Below are 18,014 nucleotides of genomic sequence, written 5' to 3'. Positions count from 1 at the left end.
AAGCTCTGCCCACTGCCGCGCCTCCTCCATTCAGCTCCGCCTACATCAGCATGCGGCCTGCATACCCTATGCGGAGGCATCCGCATACTTCGGCATGGCCTGCTTACCCAATGCTAAAGGTAGGGTACGCAGGCCGCATGCCGACGTAGGCAGAGCTGTACGGAGGAGGTGCGGCAGTGGGTGGAGCTTCACGGAGGAAGTCCACATCCCTCCGCAGCTCTGCTATATGCTAGTGTGAAACTAGCCTAACAAATTGAAAGTGTCTGCATTGGTACAATACTTATTTGTGAATAATACATTTGTACATTTTACTGTTCGTATAGCCTTTTGAGCTTACATTTTATCTTCTTAAAGGGGTTGTCCGGTCCAAATCAATAAGTCTGCAATCACTCCGTGTGTCTGCAGACTTATGAAACCCCAGGGCACAATGAGTTGTCATAATAGCCAGAAGTCTGCTGAAGATTGCGATTTTTGGCACATTTATAGCAGAGGCTATCGGATGATTGCATCTTCAATTCTCCTATTAATTACAGTAAAAAGTAAAAAAAAAGGTAAAAAAAAATACAAAAATACTAAAGTTCAAATCACCTCCATTTTACCCCACTAAAAATAAAACAATGAAAAATTTTAAAAAATGCATCGCCGAATTCAGAAATGTCCAAGCTATCAAATTATAAAATAAATTGATCTGATCAGTAATTGGCATAACTAATCGCTACAAGACTTCAACAAAAAAGGAATTAAAAGGTGATAAAAACATTGCATCAATGACAAAATTGTATAAGTAAAAACGTCAGCTCGAGGGGCCGAAAAGTAGCCGACACCCACCCCCAGATCCTGAAAAATGAGAATGTTAGGCTAGTTTCACATTTGCGCTTTATAGCACGGCCGCCGCTAAGCCCCACCCCCTGCCGGCTCCTTGCCCGCCCCATCCGGTCATCGCCGCCTACTAGCGCACATGGGCGCTTGCGATCTGGGCACCCTATCTGTAGCATAGGGTGTGCAGATCGTGCGCTGGACGTGCGCTAGCAGGATTTTGTCGTGCGCTGCGCACTTTTGAAGGTGCGCCCACGTGCGCTAGTAGGCGGCGATGACCGGAAGGAGCGGGCAGGGAGCCGGCAGGGGGAGGGGCTTAGCGGCGGCCATGCGTAGGCCGTCGCTGCGCTATAAAGCGCAAATGTGAAACTAGCCTTAGTGGTTTCGGAAAAAATGGTGACAACAGATGCAATATTTTTTTCAACATCTGAATAAAAAAGCAAACATCTATACGTTTGGTATCGGCGTTCTCATACTGACTTGGGGAATCATATTGCCAGGTCAGTTTTACCATACATTGAAAATAAATGAATAAACTAAAAAAACCATTGTGGAATTGCGCTTATTTTTGCAATTTCCCCACACTTGATCTTTTTTTTGACCATCTTCCAGCACACTATGTAGGAGAATGAATAATGCCATTTAAAAGTACAAGTCGTCCCACAAACATCAAGCCCTCATATGGCTATATGGCTGGGAACAAAAAGTCATGGCTCTTGGAAGAAGGGGAGGAAAAAATGAAAACGAGAAACATAAAATCGCCTGGGGGTGAAAAGCTATATTGCATATTCATAGGATGTCTTCAGAAGCTATGAGCTCCTTATCTGGAACATGCATTGTCATTTGATACATGTAAAGTGTCTCCTTGCCCATGAGTGCTGGGAGATAAAGGCAATTACTTGTGCCAGACATGACAAGAGCATTTGACATTTATACTTAGAAAGTGTCTGACAGCTTTATTAATATACAATATGCAATAACTCCCCTGCCAATGCTGCCTTTAAAATGTTCAAGCCCCTTATGGGCTATTCATTTAATACAGCTTGTTATCACTTTCTATCAGTATTATTATCAAGTGAGATCTAGAAAATGATCACATTCCATTTATACTAAACCCCAAATAACTGAATGTGTAACTCCTTTCTACTAATTAAGGGAATGTTACCAGGTTTCTGCTATCTGAGAGCAGCATGAAGTAGGGACTGAGACCCTGATTCCAGTGATGCCTCACTTACTGGACTGCATGCTGTGATTTGGATAAAATCACTGTTTTCTCTGATGCAGATGTAGACGTTCTCTGAACAGTGATCTGTCTATAAGGGCAGAGACAGACGGCCGTATAACTCGTGTGAGGATCGTATCGCATTGCATGGACTAGACCGGCACCGCTCCCGACCAGAACATGACAGCGCTATGTATTTCTATGCAGGTCAGCCAGTACGAGGTTTATGGTGCGATCCTCGTGTTAGACTGCCGTATTTCTATCTCTGCCCTAAGCCCAATGTCACTGACTTGAATCTTTCTGTAGACACTGTGAATAGGCAGAAAGCTGCTTAATAGGGGGTTACACAAATTAGGAGGTCTACTTGGCATGAGACAACTAGCTCTCTAGTGATAATCTCTTGCTGATAAAACTCTGATTTTAGTGAAACTGCAGTAAGTAGCCTCGTAAGTGATATATCAGTGGATTCAGGGTCAAATCCTGCTGATAATTACCTTTAACTCAGTATTTAGTAGAGGCAACCTTGGCAAATATTAGAGCTTTATTCTCTTAGAATCTTCAAGGTTCTTTTTTTCCAAGGTTACTGGATTTCACACATTTTAAGAAACTATAGCAAAGAAGCAATCATTTTTTTCTTGGTAGTCTAACTTACTAATATTCTACTACTTTTCATTCACTTTTAAAGTATGAAATGCTGTAATCAGATTTGCAGTATATTACGTGCTTTTTTATTTTTTAAAGTCTTCGTATAATAGTGCAACTACTGACATCAATTTTTGCAGATTTATAAATAAAATCAAAGAATCAAAGGCGAAATACTCAATTTGTCATACAATGTGAAAGTCCTAGAATACGAACTGTTATGGGGCATATATTGCGATATTGGGCCAGCTGTCTTACTTGTGTTGTTGTTCTGCTGGCAAGTGGCGTTTTCTCCATTTTATTAAACCTGACATGTGATTTATAGAATTTAATACTTTAACATAATTTATTTGAAAAAGTACACGCATAGAAAAAATTGGCACTGCATTTCTGCTCTACTCCTATCTAAAGAAGGATATAGTTTAATGTGATGATGCTCATCGCCATACAGCAATAAAGCACAGTCCTGCAAGAAACACCCAGCAAGATGTAGAAATAGGTATGGTTGCCATTGAAAATGAACTCCAAACTATATTCCATAGATAAATTCAAAGACGGAGATTTGCAGAAAACCACTGCAGAAAAGCCATTTTGCATGTTACAGGTGCTTCCTCTAGATGTATTTTAATTCCGTAAGTACACTGCGAGAGTGTAGGGTGCTAGAGACACCATTACTATGTCTCACACAAAGACATATCATCTGAGAGCTTGACTCGACTGCAGAGGCACGCATGGAGATTCCTGAAGAAGGTTTATGTTTAACCTCTTCGCGACCGCCCACAGTAGATAAACGTTGGCGCTTGCTGGGCTTTGTGCAGCGCCGACGTTTATCTACTGTCGGCGGTTTTGTGCCCCCCGGGACCCCCTCATACCTTATAATGCGGGGATCCCGGTGCACAATGCATGCTGGGACCCCCGACGTCATCGAGACCTGATTGGTTCAGGTCCTGATGACGTCGCGTCACAGCAGCCAATGAGAGAGCTCGCTGGGAAAGCTGCTTGTTTCCCGGCGATCTCCCTCATTATAACGCGACTTCTCCTCTGAGCTCATGCTGACAGATGAGCAGAGGTGAAGCAGCGTTACAGTGTGACTAGATCGCTGCCTGGCACAGCTGATCGCTGCCTGTCACAGCTGTGTCAGGCAGCGATCTTGTCACACAGTAACGCTGCTTCACCTCTGCTCATCTGTCAGTGTGAGATCAGAGGAGAAGTGGCGTTACTAAGTGCCGGGCAGCGATCTTGTCACATAGTAACGCTGCTTCTCCTCTGATCATCTGCCAGTGTGAGATCAGAGGAGAAGTGGCGTTACTATGAGTCAAAAATACAAAAAATAAAAAACACAAAAATAAAAAAAAAAGTAAAGAAAAAAAAAGCAGGTAGGCAGGCTAGGGCTAGGTCTAGGGTTAGGGCTTGGGTTAGGGTTAGGGCTAGGGTTAGGGCTAGGGTTAGGGCTAGGGTTAGGGCTAGGGTTAGGGCTAGGGTTAGGGTTAGGGCTAGGGTTAGGGTTAGGGTTAGGGCTAGGGTTAGGGCTAGGGTTAGGGCTAGAGTTAGGGGTGTGTTTGGGTTAGGGTTGGAATTCGAATTGGGGGTTTCCACTGTTTAGGTACATCAGGGGCTCTGTAAATGCAATATGACGCCCGCAGACCATTCCATCAAAGTCTGCATTCCAGAACGTCACTACTTCCCTTCCGAGCCCCACCGTGTGCCCAAACAGTGGTCCCCCCCCACATGTGGGGTACCAGCGTACTCAGGACAAATTGGACAACAACTCTTAGGGTCCAATTTCTCCTGTTACCCTTGTGAAAATAAAAATTGGGAGCTAAAAGATCATTTTTGTGGAAAAAAAATGATTTTTTTATTTTCACGGCTCTACATTATAAACTTTAGTGAAACACTTGGGGGTTCAAAGTGCTCACCACACATCTAGATAAGTTCCTTGGGGGGGTCTAGTTTCCAAAAAGGGGTCACTTGTGGAGGATTTCCACTGTTTAGGCACATCAGGGGCTCTGCAAACGCGACATGACACCCGCAGACCATTCCATCAAAGTCTGCATTCCAAAACGTCACTACTTCCATTCCGAGCCCCCTCGTGTGCCCAAACAGTAGTTTTCTTCCACATATGGGGTACCAGTGTACTCAGGACAAATTGGACAACAACTTTTGGGGTCCAATTTCTCCTGTTACCCTTGTGAAAATAAAAAATTGGGGGCTAAAAGATCATGTTTGTGGAACAAAAATGATTTTTTATTTTCATGGCTCTACGTTATAAACTTCTGTGAAGCACTTGGGGGTTCAAAGTGCTCAAGACACATCTAGATAAGTTCTTTAAGGGGTCTAGTTTCCAAAATGGGGTCACTTGTGGGGGTTTCCACTGTTTAGGCACATTAGGGGCTCTCCAAATGCGACATGGCGTCCTATCTCAATTCCAGCCAATTCTGCATTGAAAAAGTCAAAACGGCACTCCTTCCTTTCTGAGCTCTGCCGTGTGCTCAAACAGTGGTTTAGCCCCACATACGGGGTATCGGCGTATTTGGGAGAAATTGCACAAAAAATTTTGTGGTTCATTTTCTGTTTTTACACTTGTGAAAATAAAAAAAATGGTTCTGAAGTAAAATGTTTGTGAAAAAAAGTTAAATGTTTATTTTTTCCTTCCACATTCCATTCATTCATGTGAAGCACCTGAAGGGTTAATAAACTTCTTGAATGTGGTTTTGAGTACATTGAGAGGTGCAGTTTTTAGAATGGTGTCACTTTTGGGTATTTTCTGTCATATTGACCCCCCAAACTCACATCAAATGTGAGGTGGTCCCTAAAAAAAATGGTGTTGTAAATTTTGTTGCAAAAATGAGAAATCGCTGGTCAACTTTTAACCCTTATAACTTCCTAAAAAAAAAAATTATGTTTCCAAAATTGTGCAGATGTAAAGTAGACATGTGGGAAATGTTATTTATTAACTATTTTGTGCGATATCACTCTCTGATTTAAGGGCATAAAAATTAAAATTTGAAAATTGCAAAATTTTCAAAATTTTTGCCAAATTTCGATTTTTTTAACATATAAGCGCAGTTCATATCTAAGAAATTTTACCACTATCCTGAAGTACAATATGTCATGAGAAAACAATGTCAGAATCAGCAGGATCCGTTGAAGCGTTCTAGAGTTATGGCCTCATAAAGTGACACTGGTCAGAATTGAAAAAATTGGCCTGGTCACGAAGGCAAAAACAGGCTCAGGCGCGAAAGGGTTAAGCTGATTTCTATAATTATGTATAATTACAGTAGCAGTACCGGCTGTAACAGATGTAGTAGGTAAAAAAGACTGTTCTGAACAGCGATGCAAAGACATGAGCTTCTTAAGATGGCTGACATACAGAGAATGAGGAAGAAAAAGGGAGGGATTACTGACGTCAGAAATATAGCGGCAGACAGGGAGAGAGGGAGGACAAACTTTATTGTATAGCAAACTAACAGCAACAGAACAATGCAATATTGTATCATTCCCAAGTTGTGGGACATGACAAGGTGCACCTGTCTATGTATTCCTCTATTAAATAAAGTTTGCATTTTGTTTCTGGTGAGTGCCATACCTACAGTGAAAGAAATAATTATTTGATCCCTTGCTGATTTTGTAAGTTTACCCACTGACACAGCCATGAACAGTCTATCATTTTAATGGTAGGTTAATTTTAACATTGAGAAACAGAATATCAAAAATAAAATCTAAAAAAAATCACATTGTACAAACTATATAAATTTATTTGCATTTTGCAGTGAAGAATAAGTATTTGATCCCTCTGGCAAACAAGACTTAATATTTGAAGACAAAACCCTTGTTGTTGAGACTGTCGCTTGGCAACTCGGAGCTTCACCTCCCTCCATAAGTTTTCTATGAGATTAAGGTCTGGAGACTGGCTAGGCCACTCCATTAATGTGCTTCTTTTTGAGCCACTTCTTTGTTGCCTTGGTTGTATGGTTTGGGTCATTATCTTGCTGGAAGACCCAGCCACGACCCAGCCACGACCCATGTCCTGGCAGAAAGAAGGATCTTGTCATTCAGGATTTTACGGTACATGGCTCCATCCATTCTCACATTGATGCGGTGAAGTAGTCCTGTGCCCTTAACAGAGAAACAACCCCAAAACATAATATTTCCACTTCCATGCTTGACGGTGGGGATGATATTCTTTGGGTAATAGGCAGCATTTCTCTTCCTCCAAACAGGGCAAGTTGAGTTAAAGCTAAAGAGGTCAATTTTTGTCTTATCTGAACGCAGCACCTTCTCCCAATCACTCACAGAATCATCCAGGTGCTCATTAGCAAACTTCAGATGGGCCTGCAGATGTGCCTTCTTGAGCAGGGGGAGCTTGTGGGCACTGCAGGATTTTAAACATTTACGGCGTAATGTGTTACCAATTGTATTCTTGGTGACTGTGGTCCCAGCTGCCTGAAGCTCAATAACAAGTTCCACCTGTGTAGTCTTAGGCTGGTCTCTCACCTTCCTCAGGATGAAAATTTCAAAAACTGACCGTCACATCCAAGTATAAGCATAGAGTGAACAGGTGCTTAACCTAGAGTCACCAACTCATATACATTCAATCAAAAAAGGAAGCACACTGTTTTTTTTTTTCATTTTTTTAGCACCATAACATGCAAACATGAATATTGAAAAATGAATTGCATTACTGCATAAAAAAGTGTGCTTCCTTTCTCTGTTTGTAAATGAGTTGGTGACTCTAGGTTAAGCACCGGTTCACACTATGCTTATACTTGGATATGACGGTCAGTTTTTGAAATTTGTATTAATTAACCTTCTGACTAGTGTTGAGCATTCCGATACTGCAAATATTGGGTATCGGCCGATATTCGCTGTATCGGAGTTCCGATATTGAGTTCCGATATTTTTACAATATCGAATACCGGAATCGGAAGTTCCCATAATGCAATGAGCCAGTTGTGTTAGCCATGATAACTAATGGCATGGCTGTGATTGGCTGCTGAAATGATGTCATCATGATGCGCGGTCTGTGCGGGCCTCCCGGGGGTCTGTGCGGACCTGCCGGGGGTCTGTACGGGCCTGCCGGGGTCTGTGTGGGCCTGCCTGGGGTCTGTGCAGGCTGCCGGGGGTCTGTACGGGGCCAGGGGTCTGTGTGGACCTGCCAGGGGTCTGTGCGGCCTGCCGGGGTCTGTACGGGTCTGCGCAGGCCTGCCGGGGGTTGTGTGTGTGCAGGCATCGTTCAATGGGACTACAAGTCCCATCGGGCTATGCCTGCTACAATGACAGTGATTGACACATTAGCCAATGATGGGACAGTAGTAGTTCCATCATCCGGCTAATGTGTTGAATGTAAAAAAAAAAAAAAACATACATGCTACATATATACAACATTCATACAACATACATACAGTTGTGGCCAAAAGTATTGACACCCGTGCCATTCTGTCAGATAATATTCCGTTTCTTCCTGAAAATGATTGCAAACACAAATTCTTTGGTATTATTATCTTCATTTAATTTGTCTTAAATGAAAAAACACAAAAGAGAAAAAGCAAAAAGCAAAACATTGATCATTTCACACAAAACTCCCAAAATGGGCCAGACAAAAGTATTGGCACCCTCAGCCTAATACTTGGTTGCACAACCTTTAGCCAAAATAACTGCAACCAACCACTTCCGGTAACCATCAATGAGTTTCTTACAATGCTCTGCTGGAATTTTAGACCATTCTTCTTTGGCAAACTGCTCCAGGTCCCTGATATTTGAAGGGTGCCTTCTCCAAACTGCCATTTTTAGATCTCTCCACAGGTGTTCTATGGGATTCAGGTCTGGACTCATTGCTGGCCACCTTAGAAGTCTCCAGTGCTTTCTCTCAAACTATTTTCTAGTGCTTTTTGAAGTGTGTTTTGGGTCATTGTCCTGCTGGAAGACCCATGACCTCTGAGGGAGACCCAGCTTGGGCCCTACATTATGCTGCAAAATTTGTAGGTAGTCTTCTGACTTCATAAAGCCATGCACACGGTCAAGCAGTCCAGTGTCAGAGGCAGCAACACAACCCCAAAACATCAGGGAACCTCCGCCATGTTTGACTGTAGGGACCGTGTTCTTTTCTTTGAATGCCTCTTTTTTTCTCCTGTAAACTCTATGTTGATGCCTTTGCCAAAAAAGCTCTACTTTTGTCTCATCTGACCAGAGAACATTCTTCCAAAATGTTTTAGGCTTTTTCAGGTAAGTTTTGGCAAACTCCAGCCTGGCTTTTTTATGTCTCGGGGTAAGAAGTGGGGTCTTCCTGGGTCTCCTACCATACAGTCCCTTTTCATTCAGACGCCGACGGATAGTACGAGTTGACACTGTTGTACCCTCGGACTGCAGGGCAGCTTGAACTTGTTTGGATGTTAGTCGAGGTTCTTTATCCAATATCCGCACAATCTTGCGTTGAAATCTCTTGTCAATTTTTTTTTTTCCGTCCACATCTAGGGAGGTTAACCACAGTGCCATGGGCTTTAAACTTCTTGATGACACTGCGCACGGTAGACACAGGAACATTCAGGTCTTTGGAGATGGACTTGTAGCCTTGAGATTACTCATGCTTCCTCACAATTTGGTTTCTAAAGTCCTCAGACAGTTCTTTGGTCTTTCTTTTCTCCATGCTCAATGTGGTACACAAAAGGACACAGGACAGAGGTTTAGTCAACTTTAATCCATGTCAGCTGGCTGCAAGTGTGATTTAGTTATTGCCAACACCTGTTAGGTGCCACAGGTAAGTTATAGGTGCTGTTAATTACACAAATTAGAGAAGCATCACATGATTTTTTGATCAGTGCCAATACTTTTGTCCACCCTCTTTTTATGTTTGGTGTGGAATTATATCCAATTTGGCTTTAGGACAATTCTTTTTGTGTTTTTTCATTTAAGACAAATTAAATGAAGATAGTAAAACCAAACAATATGTGTTTGCAATCATTTTCAGGAAGAAACTGAATATTATCTGACAGAATTGCAGGGGTGTCAATACTTTTGGCCACAACTGTATGTCTGTAGCATGTTTTATGTATGTTGTATGTATGTAGTATGTATGTAGTATGTATGTAGTATGTATGTTGTATGAATGTAGTATATATGTAGTATGTATGTAGTATTTAGTATCTATTTATGTTGTATTAATGTAGTATATACACTCACTGGCCACTTTATTAGGTACACCATGCTAGTAAGGGGTTGGACCCCCTTTTGCCTTCAGAACTGCCTCAATTCTTCGTGGCAGAGATTCAACAAGGTGCTGGAAGCATTCCTCAGAGATTTTGGACCATATTGACATGATGGCATCACACAGTTGGCGCAGATTTGTCGGCTGCACATCCCTGATGCGAATCTCCCGTTCCACCACATCCCAAAGATGCTCTATTGGATTGAGATCTGGTGACTGAGGAGGCCATTTGAGTACAGTAAACTCATTGTCATGTTCAAGAAACCAATCTGAGATGATTCGAGCTTTATGACATGGCGCATTATCCTGCTGAAAGTAGCCATCAGATGTTGGGTACATTGTGGTCATAAAGGGATGGACATGGTCAGCAACAATACTCAGGTAGGCTGTGGCGTTGCAACGATGCTCAATTGGTACCAAGGGGCCCAAAGAGTGCCAAGAAAAAATTCCCCACACCATGACACAACCACCACCAGCCTGAACCGTTGATACAAGGCAGGATGGATCCATGCTTTCATGTTGTTTACGCCAAATTCTGACCCTACCATCCGAATGTCGCAGCAGAAATCGAGACTCATCAGACCAGGCAACGTTTTTCCAATCTTCTACTGTCCAATTTCGATGAGCTTGTGCAAATTTTAGCCTCAGTTTCCTGTTCTTAGCTGAGAGGAGTGGTACCCAGTGTGGTCTTCTGCTGCTGTAGCCCATCTGCCTCAAAGTTCGACGCACTGTGCGTTCAGAGATGCTCTTCTGCCTACCTTGGTTGTAACGGGTGGCAATTTGAGTCACTGTTGCCTTTCTATCAGCTCGAACCAGTATGCCCATTCTCCTCTGACCTCTGGCATCAACAAGGCATTTCCGGCCACAGAACTGCCGCTCACTGGTTTTTTTTTCTTTTTCGGACCATTCTCTGTAAACCCTAGAGATGGTTGTGCGTGAAAATCCCAGTAGATCAGCAGTTTCTGAAATACTCAGACCAGCCCTTCTGGCACCAACAATCATGCCACGTTCAAAGGCACTCAAATCACCTTTCTTCCCCATACTGATGCTCGGTTTGAACAGCAGGAGATTGTCTTGACCATGTCTACATGCCTAAATGCACTGAGTTGCCGCCATGTGATTGGCTGATTAGAAATTAAGTCTTAACACACAGTTGGACAGGTGTACCTAATAAAGTGGCCAGTGAGTGTATGTAGTATGTATGTATGTTGTATGAATGTAGTATATATGTAGTATGTATGTATTATGTAGTATGTATGTTGTATGAATGTAGTATATATGTAGTATGTATGTTGTATGTATGTATGTTGTATGAATGCAGTATATATGAAGTATGTACAGTATGTAGTATGTAGCATGTATGTATGTTGTATGAATGCAGTATATATGAAGTATGTACAGTATGTAGTATGTATGTATGTATGTTGTATGAATGTAGTATATATGTAGTATATATGTTTGTATGTTGTATGAATGTAGTATGTATGTAGTATGTATGTATGTTGTATGAATGTAATATATATGTAGTATGTATGTATGTATGTATGTTTTTTTTTTTTTACATTCAACACATTAGCCGGATGATGGGGCTACTACTGTCTCATCATTTGCTAATGTGTCAATCACTGTCATTGTAGCAGGCATAGCCCAATGGGACTTGTAGTCCCATCGGACGATGCCTGCACACACAACCCCCGGCAGGCCCGCACAGACCCCCGGCAGCTTGCACAGACCCCCAGCAGGCCCGTACAGACCCCTGGCAGGCCCGCACAGACCCCTGGCAGCCCACACAAACCCCCGGCAGGCCCACACAGACCCTCGGCAGCCTGCACAGACCCCCAGCAGGCCCGCACAGACCCCCGGCAGACCGCACAGACCCCCAAGAGGCCCGTACAGACTCCGCCTACACACACACGCAGTCTCCGCCCACGCACCACCCACACTCTTCCCCCCTCCAACACTGGATGTGCAAGTAAAGAAAGGGTTTATTTTCATTCCGATATTTGTGCCCCATTGACTTGCATGGGTTTCCGGTATCGGAATCGTCGATACCCGATATTTTTAGGGTATCGGTCCGATCCAATCCGATCCGATATTTCCCGATTTCGGAAGGTATCGCTCAACACTACTTCTGACTGTGCACTCCACCTGTTAGCCACAGGCATTTTTAATCAAAGCAGGGCCACTACACCTCCACTGAGATATAGACTTCAGTCTAAACAGGATTTACATAAGTTCCCATTCAGATGAAGTCTTCAGTCTAAGTGAGGATTGGCATTAGACAAGGTCCAGGAAAACAAGAAATGCCTTACCATGGCTTCCAGGTACACATAACTTGGCTATTTTATGCGCTAAACGTTCTCAATTTTTCATACTTCTAATGCAGTAATGCAATTCATTTTTCAATTTTCATGTTTGCATGTTATGGTACTAAAAAAAAAATCCTCAGGATAAAGCATACCCCACGAGGTAAGATTTTGCATAGTGCCCCAGATTGATGTTGATTGACAGTTATTTTGTAGTTCTTCCATTTTCTTACTATTGCACCAACAGTTGTCTCCTTCTCCCCCAATCTCTTACTTATGGTTTTGCAGCCCATTCCAGCTTTGTGTGGGTTCATGATCTTTCCCTGACATCCTTTGAAAGCTCTTTTGTCTTGCCAATGTTGTAGAGGTTAGAGTCAGACTGATTAATTGAGTCTGTGGACAGAAGTCTTTCATAAAGGTGATTATGTAAGACAGTTGTCTTTTAGGCAGGTAACGAGTTGATTAGGAGCGTCTAACTGGTCTGTAGGAGCAAGAATTCTTAATAGTTGGTAGGGGATCAAATACTTATTTCTCACTGCAAAATGCAAATAAATTTATATAATTTATATAATGTGATTTTCTGGATTTTATTTTTGATATTCTTTCTCTCAAAGTTAAAATTAACCTACCCTTAAAATTATAGAGTGTTCATGTCTTTGTCAGTGGGCAAATTTACATAATCAGCAAGGGATCAAATACCTAATTTTCGCTTTATAAGACGCTCCGGATTATAAGACGCACCCCAAATTTTGAGGAGAAAAATAGGAAAAAACTTTTATTTAATAAAATGGTGGTGCTTCTTATAATCCAGGCATCTTATTGCTTACTGGGAATGGTGGGATGTGGGGTCACAGGGTTGCTGTTGGAAGAGGCAGGAGCGGAATGTTGCTGCTAGGATGAGGGGGTGTTTTAATGTGCGGGTGTCCGATGCTGCCGCTGTGCTATGTCCCCAGTGTTGCCGTCACTGAGCTCTGTACCTGGTGCTGCCAGGTGCTGCCGCAGCACTCTGTCCCCCGGTGCTGTCACCCACTCTGCCCCCTGGTGCTGCCGCCCACTCTGTCCCCTGGTGCTGCCGCCACACTCTGTCCCTCGGTGCTGCCGCCCACTCTGTCCACTGGTGCTGCCGCCCGCTCTGTACCCCGGTGCTGCCGCCGCGCTCTGTACCTGGTGCTGCCGCCCGCTCTGTCCCCCGGTGCTGCCGCCACGCTCTGTGCCTGGTGGTGCCGGGTGCTGCTGTCCGCTCTGTCCCCTGATGTTGCCGCCGTGCTGTGTCCCCCGGTGCTTGCCACCGCCGCGCTCTGTCCCGTGCTGTGTGAGGGGCTCTGCCGTTCCATCCATGCTTGCAATGCCCTGTGTGGTGGATTGTTTCTGGGAAAAAGGCCACTGAGCAAGCGCAGATGGAGATCTCGGCACTGAAATCTCGGGAGATGAGATTTCAGAGCTGAAATCTCATCTCCCAAGATTTCAGTGCTGAAATCTCCATCTGCGCTTGTGCAGCGGCCATTTTCCCGGATGCAATCCACCACACAGGGCATTGCAAGCATGTATGGAACGGCAGAGCTCCCCCATGCTGCACGGGAGAGAGCGAGGCAGTGGTGGCAAGCATCGGGGGACACAGCACGGTGGCGGCAGCACTCGGGGGACATAGCGCAGCGGTGGCAGCACCCTGTGGACACAGCACATTGGCGTCAAGCACCGGACACCCGCAGCGGCAGCACAAAAAAGGTATATTCACATTTTAAGACGCATCCCTATTTTCCCCCCAAATTTGGGGGAAAAAGTGCGTCTTACAAAACGGAAAGTACGATAATTATTTCCTTCACTGTATTTCTACTTCTGTAAATATTATTTTAACAGATTTTGTCACCAGGACAGACCAATATCAATTAAGACTTGAAGGGGTTCTCCCCAAAACAAAGTACATTGTAATCAATTGATCTTGGAATAATACAATTCACAATTGGATGTGTTAAAAAAAATTTCCTGTCCTGAGATAATCTTATAAATGTGCCCTTGTTATATACTGTCATCTGTTTGTGACTTTTTGAAATGTTTCAACATTTTTGGGCAATATTACTACTAGTACTAGTGGAGTACAAAATCTGAGCTGCTCCAGTCCATGGTCAGCACATACTACACATTGTGGCCAGGAAAGGTAGCATAAGTCACTTGTGATAAGTGAGTACACAGATGAAACAACAGTGGCTCAAAGGTGCTACTTTTTCAGGTAACACAACTTTGGGCTACAGTATACAGTATAAAAAGGACATAACAGAACTAGAGCAGGCAGAGAGAAGAGCGACCACAGTTATTAATGGAATGGGTGAACTGCAATATCCACACAGTTTAATAAACTTGGGCTTATATTGTTTGGAAAAACAAAGTTTTAGGGGCGATTTTATTGCTATGTGTAACTATATGAAGGGACAGTCCAGAGATCTGTGTAATGATGTAATGACGCCTGTAATGATGACAAGGAGGCATCCACTACATCTCGAGGAACATAATTTGGAGCATGATGAAAACATTCGGTTAGTACATTAGCATGCTCATTTAATGCCTTATTCGAGCATGTTCACTCATCACTAATAGTTTTGCATAGTAATTGGGAAGGTAAAACCAAAAATTTAACATGAAGTTACTGAAGAATGAATTACTTCTCTAAAGCGCATCACACCTGGATTTTCATTATTATAATAAGCTTTAACTTAACTTGTTATTAATTAATGCTTTATTTCATTTACACAGGTTTTTGACAAACACATCTTTCAGTGGTGTTAGTGGTCATATTAGAGTTAAAGACTCTTCGATTATCAACTCAGAAAATCATTATTTCATCTGGAACTTGCAACATGATCCTGTAGGAAATCCTATGTGGACTCGACTTGGAAGCTGGCAAGATGAAAAAATTATTATGGATTACGGACTGTGGCCAGATCAGAATCAAAGGCACAAAAACTATTACCAACAGCCAGCTAGATTGCACCTTAAAGTTGTGACTTTGGTTGAACCTCCATTTGTCTTTACAAGAAATGTAGATGGTGATGGCCAATGCCCAGCAGGACAGCTTTGCTTAGATCCCATGACTAATGACTCGGGAGTATTAGACAGTCTTTTTGAAAGTTTGCAAAGTGGCAATGATTCGGTGCCAATTGAGTACAAAAAGTGTTGCTATGGTTATTGCATTGATCTGTTGGAAAAATTGGCAGAAGATCTAAATTTTGATTTTGACTTATATATCGTTGGGGATGGCAAGTATGGGGCATGGAAGAATGGTCATTGGACAGGACTGGTGGGAGATCTTCTCAGTGGCACTGCTCACATGGCTGTGACCTCATTTAGCATTAATACAGCAAGAAGTCAAGTAATCGATTTTACAAGTCCCTTCTTTTCGACAAGTCTGGGTATCTTAGTAAGGAGTAAAGACACAGCAGCACCAATTGGAGCTTTTATGTGGCCACTTCATTGGACCATGTGGCTGGGGATCTTCGTATCTCTTCATATCACTGCAGTTTTTCTAACGCTTTATGAATGGAAAAGCCCTTTTGGTATGACCCCAAATGGCCGAAACCGTAGCAAAGTTTTTTCCTTCTCATCTGCACTAAATGTGTGTTATGCCATATTATTTGGCAGGACAGCTGCTATCAAAACTCCTAAATGCTGGACTGGAAGATTTCTTATGAATCTGTGGGCTATATTTTGTTTGTTTTGTCTGTCAACATATACTGCTAATTTGGCAGCTGTCATGGTGGGGGAAAAAATTTATGAGGAGCTTTCTGGAATACACGACCCTAAGGTAGGTCAGACTTAATATAGGTTTATTATTGATAGACTGTGTAGTGCTATGTTGGCTTTATAGGATTTTTGTTTAATTAAATGCTGAAAATCATACTGTGGTGGAACGGTTGTCAGTTAGTATGATGTATCATTGAAAAAGTAGGGACGTAATGCATTTTTAATAAGTGCTCCACTGCTTAACATTCTTATTATGCAAATATTAAATGTTGTCACTGGCAGTTACATAGAAAGACATATGCATTTTTGATAGCCAGTTCTTCAGTAACTGTGATTGAATTTTCCACTTTCTCATGAAAAATGCAATTTCTACTTTTATCTTGTCATGTCTTGATTACTCTAACCTTTTCAAAATTGCCAGTTCTCTGAAAGTGCAAGAAATAAGTATATGAAAGCCTTTGAAGGGGAAAGTATAGAACTTAGAGATTTTGTGGGGCTTTTACATTGATCGTCTTTTAATACGCTGGTCAAAGTTCAGAGTAAGGCTACTTTCACACTAGCGTCGGTACGGGCCCGTCGCCATGCGAAAGGCCGATGTACTGACGCACGTTGTGAAAGCTTTGCACAAAGGGGCGGCGGATGCAGTTTTTCAATGCATCCGCTGCCCCATTTTAATGTCCGGGGAGGAGGGGGCGGAGTTTCGGCCGCGCATGCGCTGTCGAAAATGGCGGACACGATGCACCAAAAAACGTTACATGTAACTTTTTTTGTGCGTCGCGGCCGCCAAAACACGACGCATCCGTCGCACGATGGATGCGACGTGTGGCCATACGTCGCAATGTGTCGCTAATGCAAGTCTATGGAGAAAAAACGCATCCTGCGGGCAACTTTGCAGGATGCGTTTTTTCTCCAAAACGACGCATTGCAACGTACATCACACAACGCTGGTGTGAAAGTAGCCTAAGTTGTAGTAACGTGCTGCAAATATATTAAGAGGCATAAACATGTGATATCTTTGCCCATGAACTAGAAAAGCAAGTCTGTGTCTGTGCTATAAGTGGCATACATATTTAGCACACATTTTATTAAATCTGACCCCTCATGCTAGGACCGGCCTGCTTTTTACAAAATGTCAAAACAGCAGTTTCAATATTTTGATATACGTATATGAATATTAGCAGGAGGTTGGTATTCTGGTATTCTATCTGTTAGGCTACATCCACACGGTCAGTATTTGGTCAGTATTTGACCTCAGTATGTGTAAGCCAAAACCAGGAGTGGAGCAGTCAGAGGAAAATTATAATAGAAACACGTCATCACTTCTGTATTTATCACCCTCTCCTAGTTTTGGCTTACAAAAATACTGATGTAAGATACTGACCAAATAATGATAGTGTGAACATGGCCTTAGCATAAATCTCCTTCAATAATGGCCAATTGCACATTTTCTAACCATGTTTGTGCTACCAAAACATTTTTGGAAAGCTTATCACTGGGGAAATCTACACAAATTAATAAAAATCTATGCAGTACAATTCTGTTATGGCATATATTCCACAATTTCCTTCTGCCATACCATATGATATTAACCTATAACATCAAGATTCTCGATAACAAGAAAAAAACAACACTAATGACCTTCATAGAAACTAGAGTGTACAAAAGGGCAGAGGTTCACATACCGGAACATGTCGGCTGAGAAAAATACATTTGTTCTCCAAAGGTCATGTAACACTGACATTAATTTAAAACTAGTGGTATTAAATATTAAGAATAATGCATTTTTGCACCTCTATCTGGGACTAAATATGGTGATTGTAAGTACCACATGTTGTACAAGATAGCAATACAGTGCCAGATGCTTCTGTGCTCAGCTTTTATGCCGTTGTTTCGCTATTTTTCAATAGCCCAGCACTCTTCCCTTTGTGTCACATTCTTATGATCTGTGAGCAGCGTAGGAGATTCATTAGTATTATTGTTGCCCACTCTGTGCATTCACGACAGACACTTTAACATACGACTCTCTGCTACTGCCATTATAATAGTAAGGAGATTATGAGGAAAGCTAAATAAAAACCTGGATTTTTGAGGT

The 18,014-nt window shown here is 42.5% G+C and overlaps 1 protein-coding gene across 3 annotated transcripts in view; it reads left to right on the top strand.

Moving 5' to 3' along the window:
* GRIN3A (glutamate ionotropic receptor NMDA type subunit 3A) overlaps window positions 1-18,014 on the top strand; it is an 822,030-nt gene that overhangs the window by 338,516 nt on the left and 465,500 nt on the right. For all 3 annotated transcript variants that reach the window (XM_073552433.1, XM_073552434.1, XM_073552435.1), the window contains one exon: window positions 14,936-15,983. In XM_073552433.1, the coding sequence (XP_073408534.1) occupies window positions 14,936-15,983 (1,048 nt within the window). The remainder of the gene's footprint in view (window positions 1-14,935; window positions 15,984-18,014) is intronic.

This window comes from Dendrobates tinctorius, unplaced genomic scaffold, assembly GCF_039654945.1.
Source record: "Dendrobates tinctorius isolate UK_male_01 unplaced genomic scaffold, ASM3965494v1 ptg000191l, whole genome shotgun sequence".
NCBI classification, from domain to species: Eukaryota; Metazoa; Chordata; class Amphibia; order Anura; family Dendrobatidae; genus Dendrobates; species Dendrobates tinctorius.
This window is presented reverse-complemented; position numbering and strand designations above follow the sequence as displayed.